This window comes from Arvicola amphibius, chromosome 7, assembly GCF_903992535.2.
Source record: "Arvicola amphibius chromosome 7, mArvAmp1.2, whole genome shotgun sequence".
Taxonomy (NCBI): Eukaryota; Metazoa; Chordata; class Mammalia; order Rodentia; family Cricetidae; genus Arvicola; species Arvicola amphibius.
Window position 1 is genome coordinate 95,879,230 of NC_052053.1, and position 12,638 is coordinate 95,891,867.

Sequence of the window (12,638 nt, forward strand, 5' to 3'; positions counted from 1 at the left end):
ATCTAATTTTAAGAGCTGCTTCTAGAAGGCTGTTCTGTGACAGGGCTACAACTTATCTTTAATTGCTGCGGCTAACGAGAATTCATCTCGTCTCACGCGCTATTGTGCTGAGCTCTTTGGCGTTCTCAATAGTGGCTCATTTCCTCAAAGAGTGATTTCCACGTGATGATAGACATTCAGTGGAGAAAATAAATGACTTCTATCTGCAAATACAATGACCCTGCATCCTGGAATCCACAGCGATAAGCCTTCTTTTCAAGACCGTATAGGCCCGCTGGGGAAGTGGCCGATGGCATGCATGCCAACACCAGGGAAGGCAAAGGCAAGGTCAGGGGTCAAGTACCTGGGTCCTCAATGGAAAGGTTCTTCATAAGCCACTGCACAACGTCCGTACCTGCAATGACAAAGCCATTTCAGTTGAAGATCTCATGGGTAGCAGGAGAAGCATCTTTACCAGAGTCCTAAGCCCAGCAGTAGACAGCTTGGGAGCTGGGTAATACTGCCATTCCTCATGCTAACCAGCCCTTCCCACCCACCGGGGCATGACCACAGTTAGGATTTAGTAGTTGTCTCGTTCTTTAATGGAGACAGGCTTTTGTGCATCCCAGGCTGGCCTCGAATTTTCTATATACCTGAGGATGCTGAGGGCCCAGTCCTGCACCGCCATGCCTGGTTATTTAGTGCTGGGGATCAAAACGCAGGGCTCCATGCATACTAGGCAAGCCCTGTACCAGTCGAGCCACACTCCTAGCCTATAGTTCAATTCTCTCACAAGAATAAAAACAAAACAAAAAACAATGCCACCAACACAACCAAAACCAAAAACCAACCAACCAAATAAACAAACCAAAACCCAAACCCACTTCTGACGCTTCAGTTACATTGGAATTTCCGGGAGCATCTGCCAGGAACTTCCTGAGGACACAGATTTCAATGGCTTCCCCAAGGCAGGCCAGTGCAGCCTTAGCCTGCCTGTTCCCAGAATATTTCTTTTCTAGCACCATGCCCTTCCTGACAGTGCTAATCAACTCAGGTGACCTCAGAGGTTCTTAGAAACTTGTTCTTGGGCTGGAGAGATGGCTCAGAGTTTGAGAGCACTGGCTGCTCTTCCAGAGGCCCTGAGTTCAATTCCCAGCACCCATATATGGCTCACAACCATCTGCAATGAGATCTGGTGCCCTCTTCTGGCCTGCAGGCATACATGCAGACAGAACACTGTATATATAATAATTTTTTTTTAAAAAGAAACTTGTTATTTTCTGGCATGAATCCATTCTGAACCAATAGACCTCTGAGGCCGTAGACTACGTCTGGGTCATCGCTGACAGTTCCTTCTTTTTCCTTTGGCCTCGGCTCGCCTTAAATTTCCAGGCTCTCCCAAAGTTGGCTGTAGACTGAACAGTGCTAATCATATGTAGGTAGAATGACCTGCACCGGCCCGTGAAAGCTTCCTCCTCATCCACAGAGTCTTCCTTCCCTTATTTACTTGGGAAACTGAATGGAGCAGAGACACAATACGGAAGGGGCCATGAATCCCACCATGAAAATTAATGACTATTTAGATCCCTTGTGTGTAGAATAAACCCAGATCCCTGTGTGCGGAATAAACCCAGTTTCTTCTAGCATGTTTCAGGTAAGTCACACTTGAACAGAAATTTGACCAACCCTTACTTCTTCCTGCTGGTTTTAGTTTTGTCTTCTGAGGACAGAAGAGTGAACCTGAAGAACCCAGATCTCATCTCCCTGACACCATCCCTTCAGACTTTGGGCAGTCCTTCCATAAGCCTCCAGTGTTACCATTCCCAGTGTGACATACCTGGAGCCATTCCATAGCTTGGCCTGGAGTGCCTCACCATTGGCCAAAGCCTTCTGAGCAAACTCCCTTTGCTGTCTGCCTTTAAAAAGATGGCTGGGTGGTGGTGGCGCACGCCTTTAATCCCAACACTCGGGAGACAGAGGCAGGCTGATCTCTGTGAGTTCCAGGCCAGCCTGGTCTACAAGAACTAGTTTCAGAACAGGCTCCAAAGCTACAGAGAAACCCCTGTCTCGAAAAACAACAACAACAATAACAAAGAGCAACTAGAACCCAGGTTCCAAGACCACCATAGCTCACATGGGCATGTGTAGGGAGTGGAGGAATCCCCCAGAGAGTGAAGTGAATGAATATGTATTGACATGGGCATAGGCATGTCAAGGACCCTAGTGTCTCAGCCCTGTGAATCTAGTAAATCCTCCTCCCTGGTGAGGCTCAGAAGCATAGCAAAACCTTCCTTGGTAGTGTGGAGAGGGGGGAGTTCAAGGGCAAGCAATTGATCAGTGTGCACAGGAGCTAGCAACTTTCTTGCTCCTAGGTGCTTCAGCCTGAGACATCACCCCACAGAGACTGCCTACCAAGCTTAGCCATCCCTACTCCCTGTGCTATACATAACAAGCACACAGAAGGTGTAGGTTGCCAGGATAGACGTGTGGCCCCAGCAGAGTACACACCCCACCTGGCCCAGGTTTTCTGCACTTGTGTCTGTGTGTCTGTCCTCTTTTCATTCCTTTGCCTCCCTAGTCAGGGTTTCAGGACCCAAGCCTCAAGTTATGTAACGGAAGGACAAGAGCCCAATTATCCGCAAGATTCAAAACATCTGATCAAGCCCCAAGTCGCTGATACAGACCTCTAAACATGGCATCATCGTCTCTTGTGGAATGCTTGATGGAAAATAGGCTGGAAAGGAGCAACATTTCCAGATCTGAGTCAAGAATGGGTCTGAAGCCTTGGTCGGTCTGTCTGTCTGTCTGTCTGTCTGTCTGTCTCTGTGTCTGTGTGTCTGCTAATCTAGTCCCTGGCTGAATTACCAGCCAGGTGAATGAGATCCAGCAAAGGAATTTACCAAGGTACAAGACCCCTGACTGGAAGTAAGACCTCTGCTGTCTGGAAAGCCTGGACATTTGGCCTCTGTGTGGCTCTACGGAAGAGTTGAAATAGTGCAGTGTAACTGCCAGGGGCCTACCCTCCTCCTCCTGGTCTTGGCCCACCAGCTAACCCTCATTGACAATGCCATTTCCTCACACTTCAGGCTCCAAAGCAAAACTCAGAAGGCCCCCGCCGTTGCTTCCGGACCACATCCGTGAGCTGAAATTGGATGTGAGAACACTCTGGCCCATTCACATCCTTTGAGAGGGAGTCCATTTGTAGAGCAGTGCATGTGCTCATGCGCGTGAGGGCGTGCTCATTTCCCCCAAATGACAGAAGTTCTGCATTTGTCCTAGGAAATGCAGAACAAAGCAGACATCATATAAGAACCGTAATCCCAAATTGGGGGTGGGGGAGAGACACTAACCTGTTTTCCCCCCCTCAAAGAAAAATAGTTCTTTTCTGTGGGTTGCCTGGAAACTGCAAGGCTTCCAGTATCACCAGGCTCTCCCGGGGGCCTGAGGATTATCTTTCAGCCGCTGAGCTTGCTCAGCCATTATTTATCACCTGCCAAGATTGATTGCTCACCCTGGGACAATGACAGCCCTTCCTTTCCCCTGTTAATTACTGTCATCATTAATATCCATGTCACTAATTAGTATTCATTGGCATTGAAACTCCTTCCTTGCTAGCCTACCCACCACCGCCCCCAGTCACCCAGCACCATTGTCTGGTTTTCTGCCCCATTTGGCACTCAGTTCCTGGCTCAATTGTTCTATGGCTCCACCATGCCCTGGGTGCATTCACCTAGCTAAAGAATCGCAGTTAGGCACTTTTCGTGTAAGGAGGATACAGTCACAAAGGTCCCCTTTTCCTTCTCCCCCTAACACTTTGGGGACCACAGAGCTGGGCTTTGTGTTATGGCACAGTGACCGTGGCAGTGGCCGTGCCATGTGGGGACTGGTAAACTGCTATTCCTGGCTATCCTGGGCAGGGGTACTTTATCTGCTGTGCCATCGCTGCACTGGGTTCCTCGCACACTGTGGGTAACCATACTGTGGCGTGCAGCAAACATTTTGGAAGATGCTCAGGGATAGGTGGACATTCTCTTACAGGCTTCTAAGGTCAGATCCACAAGTGGCCTACTTCAGTTTTGGGGCAGGAAGTGAACCACTGTGGTTCTGCCCCAGAGCAAGCAGGGAAGGCAAATAATGTCCTAATATTATGAAAGTGTCCCAGCTAGACATGTTGGAGGCAGACAGGAACAGTCCCCACAGCAGCAGGAGCAAGCCTTTTCTTTCTCACTTTTGTTTTTCCTCTCGCTCCACCAACCCCAGAGACCCTCCTTTCCTTCCTCTTACACAAAGAGGTTGGAGAAGATTCTTTTCTGTTCTATCAGAAAATATTAGCTGCCTTTTGTTTCCGTGGTTGAATTTGAGTTGTTATATTAGTTAAGATGCCTTGTGGGGACTCAATGGCTGGTAACAGCCCACAGCATAACACAGGCAGCACAGCCACCCTCTATTCCTGAGAGCCCAAAACACTGGCCTGGAAGCTGTCTTTCTGAGGCCAACTGCATGCGTGTTTGCCTCTGTATGTGCTCCGTACATGTTCCTGTGAGTTCACATACGAGTGTTTTCACATGCATTTGTATATCAGAGATGAACGCCAGCATTTTCTTCAGGGATTCTTCACCTCATTGTTGTGATAGGGTTTCTGTCTGTCTGTCTTTGTGGCTTTTTGAGACAGGTGCTGGCTGTCATGGAACTCACTCTGTAGACCACCAGGCTGACCTTGAACTCAGAGATCTACCTGCCTCTGCCTCCCGAATGCTGGGATTAAACATGTGCAGAGATAAGGTCTCTTACTGAACCTGGGCTCGTCTATTCAGCTAGACTGGCTGGTTGGTTGGCTGGCTGTCCAGTGAGCCACCTGGGTCTGTTTCTCTGTGCAGGAACTATAGGAACACAACCATACCTAGCTTTTAAGTGAACTCTAGCTTCTAAGTGGGTCCTGGATATCTGAACTCAGGTTCTTATGTTTGTGTGACAAACACTTTAGCAACTGAGCCATCACCCCAATCCACTGAAACTAATATATTAACTCACAATACGGGAATACACATGGACCACACCAGAGGGTACCCAAGTACCTTCCACTGCATGTGTGCTGTCACCTGTATTTAAGCATGTGCTTATCAGCAGTTGCATTCTGGGCTTCATGTGTTGTAGTACACCTTTCTACTGTATCTTTTACATATAAACATATTTAGTGAGCAGGCATCTGAGATGAATATAAAATTCCTCTAACAAGAAAGTCCATGAACCGTGGATCATTCATGGAATAGTATTTATTGAACAGCTAGTATGTTGAGTGGAAAAAGCACATCAAGAAGAGTATATATGGTGAAATAATATTTTTACAGCAGAAAATACTCCTATTTTTATTAATTACACAATATATAAGTGCATACAGAAATGGAAATAAATTGATAACTTTAGGTTATCTTGGGCAGAGGAGAAGCCATCCAGTTATTATTTCATCGCTAAACTATTTGAAATCACAGAACATTTTAGATGCCTTGCAAAGAAATGCATTTCATTTCCAAGAACGGAGAGGCAATGTGTGCGAACCTGGTGGTGGTGCACGCCTTTAATCCCAGCATTTGGGAGGCAGAGGCAGACGGATCTCTGTGAGTTCGAGGCCAACCTGGTTTGCAGAGTGAGTTCCAGGGCAGCCAGAGCTTCACAGAGCAAACCCTGTCTCAAAAAAATCCACAAATAAATACATAAATAGATAGATAAATAAATAAAACTGGCCTCTCAGATCAAAGTAGAGAGAGTAAGAGGGACTCCAAACAGCTTCTCCTGTCCTGAGAATTTTTGTTTTCTCGGAAGCAAACAGTGGTGACAAAGGCAGGTGTCTCAGGGCTGGGTATTGTGCTAATGTTTCATCTCAGGTAGCCTAGCTGGTCTGGAACTGATTAAGTAGTAATGATGACTAACTTCTGCCTCTGTCTCTTGTGGACTGAGATTACTGATACCATCACACCCAGCTGAAGCAATGCTGGGGGTCAAACCAGGCCTTCAGAGATTCTAGGTGAGCACCCTACCAACTAAGCTACATCCCCCATCCTAGTTTTGTCTCAAAGGGTTGGCAGAGGGGGGCTCAGTCATGATGCTGGACCACTACCCTTGAACTTGCCACACACTCTGGCCATCTGTGGTCCCTGCAACAGGAATTCTATAGACACCTTGGGGATGTCCACCGAAGTCCTATATCAGGAGCAGAAACCCACATTGCTTTTTTTTTTTTAACTCATGTGCTTGGTAGAGGAAGACTCAATGACCTCTCATGCTTAGTTCCCACGCTGCGTGGACACTCCGTAAATAAAAACGATATTTGAGTGAGCCCCAGTATCTAAGGGGGTTCTGTTTCTGGTTTAGAGGAGGATCGTACAAAATCATGGGTTGTGTTTTCAGATGTTTTAGGGAATTTGATTAGGACACTTCCACTCAGACATGAGAACCCAAGGAGATCTTATTGTGAGCTACCCTCCTCCGTCTTCCCCAGGTACTGGATCAGTTGCCATCCATGCAAAGTGGACAGAGATGAATCCATGCACTGTGGTCATCCGCAGACTGCAAGTTTCCGGAAACCTGGTAGATTGTATACTGTGGTACTGACAACTGAAGTCTTTGGTAATATCATTTCAACCCTTGCCATTTCTCTTGAGGAAACGGTTTTAAGATCCCAAGGACAGATGCTATGGTTTCTGCCACAGCCGAGTTTAACCGAGTTTACTCTGCACCTCCATGCAGTCCAGGAGTCTATCCACCCGTGTTGTCTGGTACCTGCTCAGGGTCTCCGTGCACCTGTCACAGGGAGCCTGGCTCTCCACCACTTCCCAGGTGGGTGGCAATGCTGTGACAGGCAGTGGCATTTCCCAAGTTCTGTTCTAGAGCAAGCATTTGTTCCTATTGTTGTGTATAATGTCGACAATAATTATGCAAAATACTGTTGTTATAATAACCATTTAAAAGATCAGTCCCAGAGATGCTTAAGGTCACATATTAGTATTTTTTGGACTCAGAGCTATAAACCAGGCGTTCTCACGCCAAATTTCTTCCCCCCTCTTCAGACATTCTGACTGTCTTAGAGGTGACGAACATCTCCAGTAGTTGTAAGAAAAAAATACATGGGAAATTGACATTCTATATTGAACTTTTCACTGAAGCAGAGCAATCAATTTAATGGTTGTTGCTATTAACAACAATTATTAAGCTATTTTTTTTTTTTTTGGTCAGCTCACCTTCCTACTCTGCTTTTGAAAACCTACTCATCTGAATCTTAATAAATATTTCTTGAATACTTCCTCTAGTCTGAGTTGTACAATAGTACCTGCTATAGAATTTCATGGTGTGATTTAGCGTCTCCATTGATCAGATGAGTAGACAGGCTATGCAGGGCATCTTTACAGTTGTAGGTCTTCCTTTTGTGCCTTCATTTTACAAAAGAAAGCATGTCGCGCCGGAAGCAGAAGGTTAAATGAAGAAGAAATGTTAAACTAGGCATTGTGAGTAGCTAGCTGGCAGTGGAAAGGACACAGGCTCAAGGAACAGTGTGAGGAAGAGCTCAATGCCATTGTCAAGTAGTTGTAGTCTGGTCACCGGTTCACTGAGGAAAGTCATTAACAAATTGAATAGTCACTTAGCAAGCAGATGGAGCAAAAAGGCACAGGGATGATAAAGTTAGGACAGACTTGTCTCCGGCTCGTATTTTATCACCTATGCTGGAACCACATCCACATCCACATCCATGTGGTGTTCCCCTGGTACACGCTCTGCTCAAGGTTTACTTCCTACGAGGATGCACAAATCCCGCCATCTCAAGGGCTACCCTAATTTCCCGATTTAACTACTCATAATAGCTGTGTTTCCTAATGAGATCACATTCTGAGGTTCTGGGGGAAGATGCAGTTTAACTCCTAGCCCTTGATGAACATCAGCACCTACAGACAGGGACTCCGTTATGCCGCTCTGTTCCTGGCACGGAGGGAGCACCTGGTGTGGAGGTGGGATTTAACAAGCATTCATTCACCATAGTTCATTCACCACAGTTGTATTCAAATATGCATCATATACTACATAATCATCCACATGCACATGCTCATTACAAGTTCAATTAAACATTTTTTCCCCCCTTTGGTGGGTTTTTTACAACTTCATCCCAAGGGCTGGAGAAAGAAAGAGGGAAGAAGGGATGGAAGGACAAAGGAAGGGATGGGTAGAGATAGGAAGTGAGAAAGGAAAGAAGGAAGGGAAACAAGAAGAAGAAAGGAGAGATCAATGTAGACACCAGCCAACACCAGATCTTAAGCAAGCACTTTTGGAATGCTGCTTCTGATGAACTCTTTCGGGCTTCTCGTCTATGGCCATGGGTTTCTCTAAGAGCATCCCAGCTCTTACGAGAAGAAATCTCAACAGATGAATACTTTACAAAGTGTTAGCATTTCAAAGCCATCTTTCCATCACTTATGTGCTGGCTGTCACATCAGAGAGTTCTGAGAGGTGAATGAAGGTCAAGAGGGGAAGACAGGTCTCCAGCCGTCTGCCTCTGGATACTGTCCACCCACAAGCCTGTCCCCTGTCTTCCACCTTCCAGTCAGCGCTAAATTACTTCTCGTCTGTCATGAGTGCTATACCGTACTGTCAAGTTCCTCGCAGGAAATCTTCCAGTCATCAGACTTAGTTTGGATCATGTTGGAGGAATTTAACTCAGACACAGAATTATGATTTTGGACTCTTGATCTGAAAAACCTCTCGCCATAGGCAAGGTCTGTCGGGACCACCTCTCTCGGGTCCTAAAAACTGCTTGCCGGCCTCTAGGAGCCTGTGACAACCATAACTCTCAAGGACTCAGTGATTGCACAGCAGCCAAGACAATGGACCACGGGGAAGCCCTGGGCAAGCCCTCTCCCCATAGCCCCACCCAGCCAGCTCGGACTCTGAAATTTAAAGCTTCCCTGTGTGTTATGAAAAATAACAGGGGCAGGAGACCAGGCGAGGTTATTACCAACCCATAAATCAGCCAGGAGGCGCTGAGGGCTGTGGTGAGGTGCCTGAGATGGGCTCTCCTGGTTTGTTATCTCACCCGGAGCCCCCACAATTGATTCATAACCTCATAACCCTCCCGCGCCTGAATCCCAAGTCTTATATCTAATTGTCAGCAGCTGAGTACATGATTTGCAAGAGGATGCGGGCAGCAGCAGACATGGGGGCGGAGGAGAGATTAGTTTTGTCAATCAAAAGCATCCAGGGTGAAACTGAGAGCGTGCGGGATTTAGCTCCACAATCGGCTTATTAAAGGCAAGACTGGATGTGGCCACTTTGATTAGGCCTGGGGAAATGGAGGCTCGGCTCCTTGCCACGGTGGGAGGAGCCACAGTTCCCTAGGGTGGCTGCTGTTGATGACCCCCTTCCACTAAAAAGGAGAAAGGAAAAACAAATAAGCAGGGTCAGTCAGTGCTCTGAGAAAGAACTGATCTAATTCTTGGCGTCCTGGCTCCCTCATCAGAGAGCTCCATCGATGTTCGCAGGTGCGGGGAGCTTCGCTGGGAATGCCGGGAGGATAGCCGGTTCAAGGAAGGGTGCCATTGGTAGATGGTTGACTGATAGTCTCGGGGTCTTATTGCCTTCCCAGTGCCGACTGGTCACCTTGCATGTGCAAATTTAAATCCGAAATGTGATTCATGCACATTTTACATTTTAATTATTCCTGGAGGCTAATGTTTTTCTGAGGAGATGGGAGGGGGAATGGGAGGATAAGCGGGAGTGGGGGGGATCAGTCCCTAGGCAGCACTTAGTCACCCCCATTCTGATTAGCCACACACAGCCTCATCATTAGAACAACAGAGCTGTTAGCCTTCCCCTGCACATCATGTCACGTCGTTCTAAGGATCGAGGTCATTCTCCTGGTATTGTCATGTTTGTCCTGTCTCCTTCACACAGATGGGCTGGTCCTTCTTAAACCAGCCCAGCATGCTGTCTTCTGGGATAAGAGCCACTCTCAGATCCATTTCCGGTTATTGAGATAAAGCATGGGAAGGACCTTTAGCGCTCCTCTCCAACCTCACTGTCTCCAAGCCCTCAGCCCCTTCCCTGAAACCACCAGGATGTCAGTGGATATGAATCTGGGTTCCTGTCCCCACCAGCTCTGGGACCCTTGGGGAATCGGCCTGTTGGTCTCCAGTTTCAGCTTCTGTCTGAGAGGTAGAGCCCGGAGAGCTTCTGTCGGAGAGGTAGAGCTTGTTTCTTCTGCCCGGCACAGTTAATGTCCGACAAAAAGTGACTTCGCTGTTGCCCTCAGGACGACTATCACTCACTAAAACATTTTCATCTATTTACCTGGAAGGAGGGGCTCCACGTCCCTACACCAACCATACTTGCAATGATGAACATTCCAGGGCTCTGTCCTAAAGGCATGGGTGCCCTAGGACCTTGCAAAGGTTATCATGGGAGTCCTTCTGGTGGACTATGAGGCCACAGACATAGCAATTCCTAGTTTGAGCTACCCAATCTGAAAGAATGACTCACTTAGGATCAACAGGAAACAATGAGGAAGTAGGTTAGATGGAGAGTCAAAGACTCCCACACAGTAGCCGGAAGCGGCCCACACTTCACATTATGCTCAGGTTGGGGTGTGTTTACAGCCAGTCCTGTGATGGGGAAAGGAGGGAAAGTCGCCAGCATGGTCTGGTATCCTCTGTACGCAAAGCACTTTCTGAGCCCGCAGAACAGAGATCCACAGAGAACAGAGAGAAAAGTGAATGTCAGGAGATAGAGGGATAAGGCAGAGGCAGTGGGATGCTCAGGATCCAGGAGCTGGAAGCCAGCCTGGGCTACACAGCAAGACCCCACCTCCATCAAATAAACAAACAGCAACAAACAAGCAAGCTGGAGGAGAACCATCTTGGTTAGCTTCAGGCAATCTTCTGTTTCCCCAACAGTAAGATGTGACCGTCTCCTCGGTCCCATTCCTCGGTCTGACCCTCTGACCTCTCCAGTATACCATCATGGACCTTCCTGTAGCCCCTGCCTGTGTCTGGGAGCTGCTTCATCATGGCTCAGTCTCTGGCTCAGTCTCTTATTTAAACTGGAGGCCATGACCCAGGCGGCAGAGGGGACAGGCATGAAAAATTGAGAACAGTAAAAGGTTTCTGGATGTGCAATGGCCAAACATGACTTCAGAGGCAACATGCCATGAATCTCGGGTGGAGGACAGCCTGAGCAAGTTGGAGTCATTTCCCGGATTCCCAGCATGGCTTTTCTTTCCAGCTGCTGGGTGATTTGAGCCCTCTGTGGTTAAGAAGTGGTCTTAGAGATGAGGTGGGAAGGCGGGAGAAAAAGAAAAAGCTCACAACTATCCCAAAGGGGCAAGCTTCATGGAAAGCATCGTCAGGTAATGCTGGCTGGGTCCCTGAACCCCGTAGCTGGGACAGGACATGAAACAGTGAGGGGCAAGTTCTGGTTGGGCTGTCGCTGGAGGACCAGCCTGTGGTACAGCAACAACAGGGGGAATATGGTGGCAAGAGAGGGAAGGGTGAAACCCAGAAAGTGTGGTTCCTATGGAAGAGGGTGACTGGAGAGGAACTGAAGGATTACAGTCAGGCTGGGACCGCCTAGCGAAGAAACAATATGAATTCGGGTTCCCCCATTCTTATCTTCTGGTATCATTTCAGAGAGACCAATGGAGACAGTCCAGCTCAGAAGAGAGGGGAGGAGGCATTTGCTTCCCAGATGGATCTGTCAACTGGTCTTCGGGAGACTTTTACTATTAATCACATGTAGGTTCTACAAAGACAGGACATTGCTCTCAGGTCCTGGTTACTAACTGCCGGACTGACCCGTCACGTCTCTCAGGAGACAGGGAGCTCATGAGAGCATCCACACGCATCATTGTCTCACGTGATTGTCACAGGACACCTGAAGATGCTCTCATTTTACAGCCAATGAAACTATTTTGCTTTCATACATGACGATTTATCAATGTGTTCAGCATTGTCCTTAGGGCTGAGTGATGAGGCTGATGTAGTTCATCCTCCCAGGGAGGGGTGCCAGCGAACATCCTACACAGAGACAAGACAGCTCGAGGAGGAAGGTAAAATGAGGTGGGAGAGCGACTGGGGTCTTCCGGGGATTGGGTGTTGAGGGCACTGACATTCACAGAGACCTGAGCCCAGGGAGGGTGTGCCTGTGTGACTCTATCGAGGAAGGAACAACATTCTCACACAGTAACGAGCTCGATCTACCCAGGGACCAGGAGGCACGCTGGGTTGGATAACTGGAGCCTGGAGACCCAGGACTAAAGCAAGAGCCACAAGGACATGGCTGCATCACCTGGTCCAGTTGGCTTTTAGAGCCACAGGCATTGCTGCAAAGCTACACATGGGAGAGTCTTATAGTCTCCAAAGATGACCACAGCTGCTCTGTGGGGAAACCTGTCGAGGCAGAAGGAGAGGCAGCAGGATGGTGACGAGTCTTTTCTCGAGGGTTAGAAACATCAAACGCTGGGAGTGTGGCCTCCCACGGTAGCAGAGCAGCTGTGTGGTAGTAGGGTCGCTGTTTTGGGTGCCAAACTTCTGGTCCACTGCAAGTGGCTTGGCCTGTGGTTAGAAGGGGGTCCCAGTGACTATGGTATCCTCACTTAATTAGCAGGATGTACAGGACTCTGAGAT

The 12,638-nt window shown here is 48.0% G+C and overlaps 1 protein-coding gene across 3 annotated transcripts in view; it reads right to left on the minus strand.

The window, feature by feature from the left end:
* Rgs6 (regulator of G protein signaling 6) overlaps positions 1 to 12,638 on the minus strand; it is a 606,319-nt gene that overhangs the window by 108,874 nt on the left and 484,807 nt on the right. For all 3 annotated transcript variants that reach the window (XM_038336295.1, XM_038336294.1, XM_038336293.1), the window contains exon 4: positions 344 to 394. In XM_038336295.1, the coding sequence (XP_038192223.1) occupies positions 344 to 394 (51 nt within the window). The remainder of the gene's footprint in view (positions 1 to 343; positions 395 to 12,638) is intronic.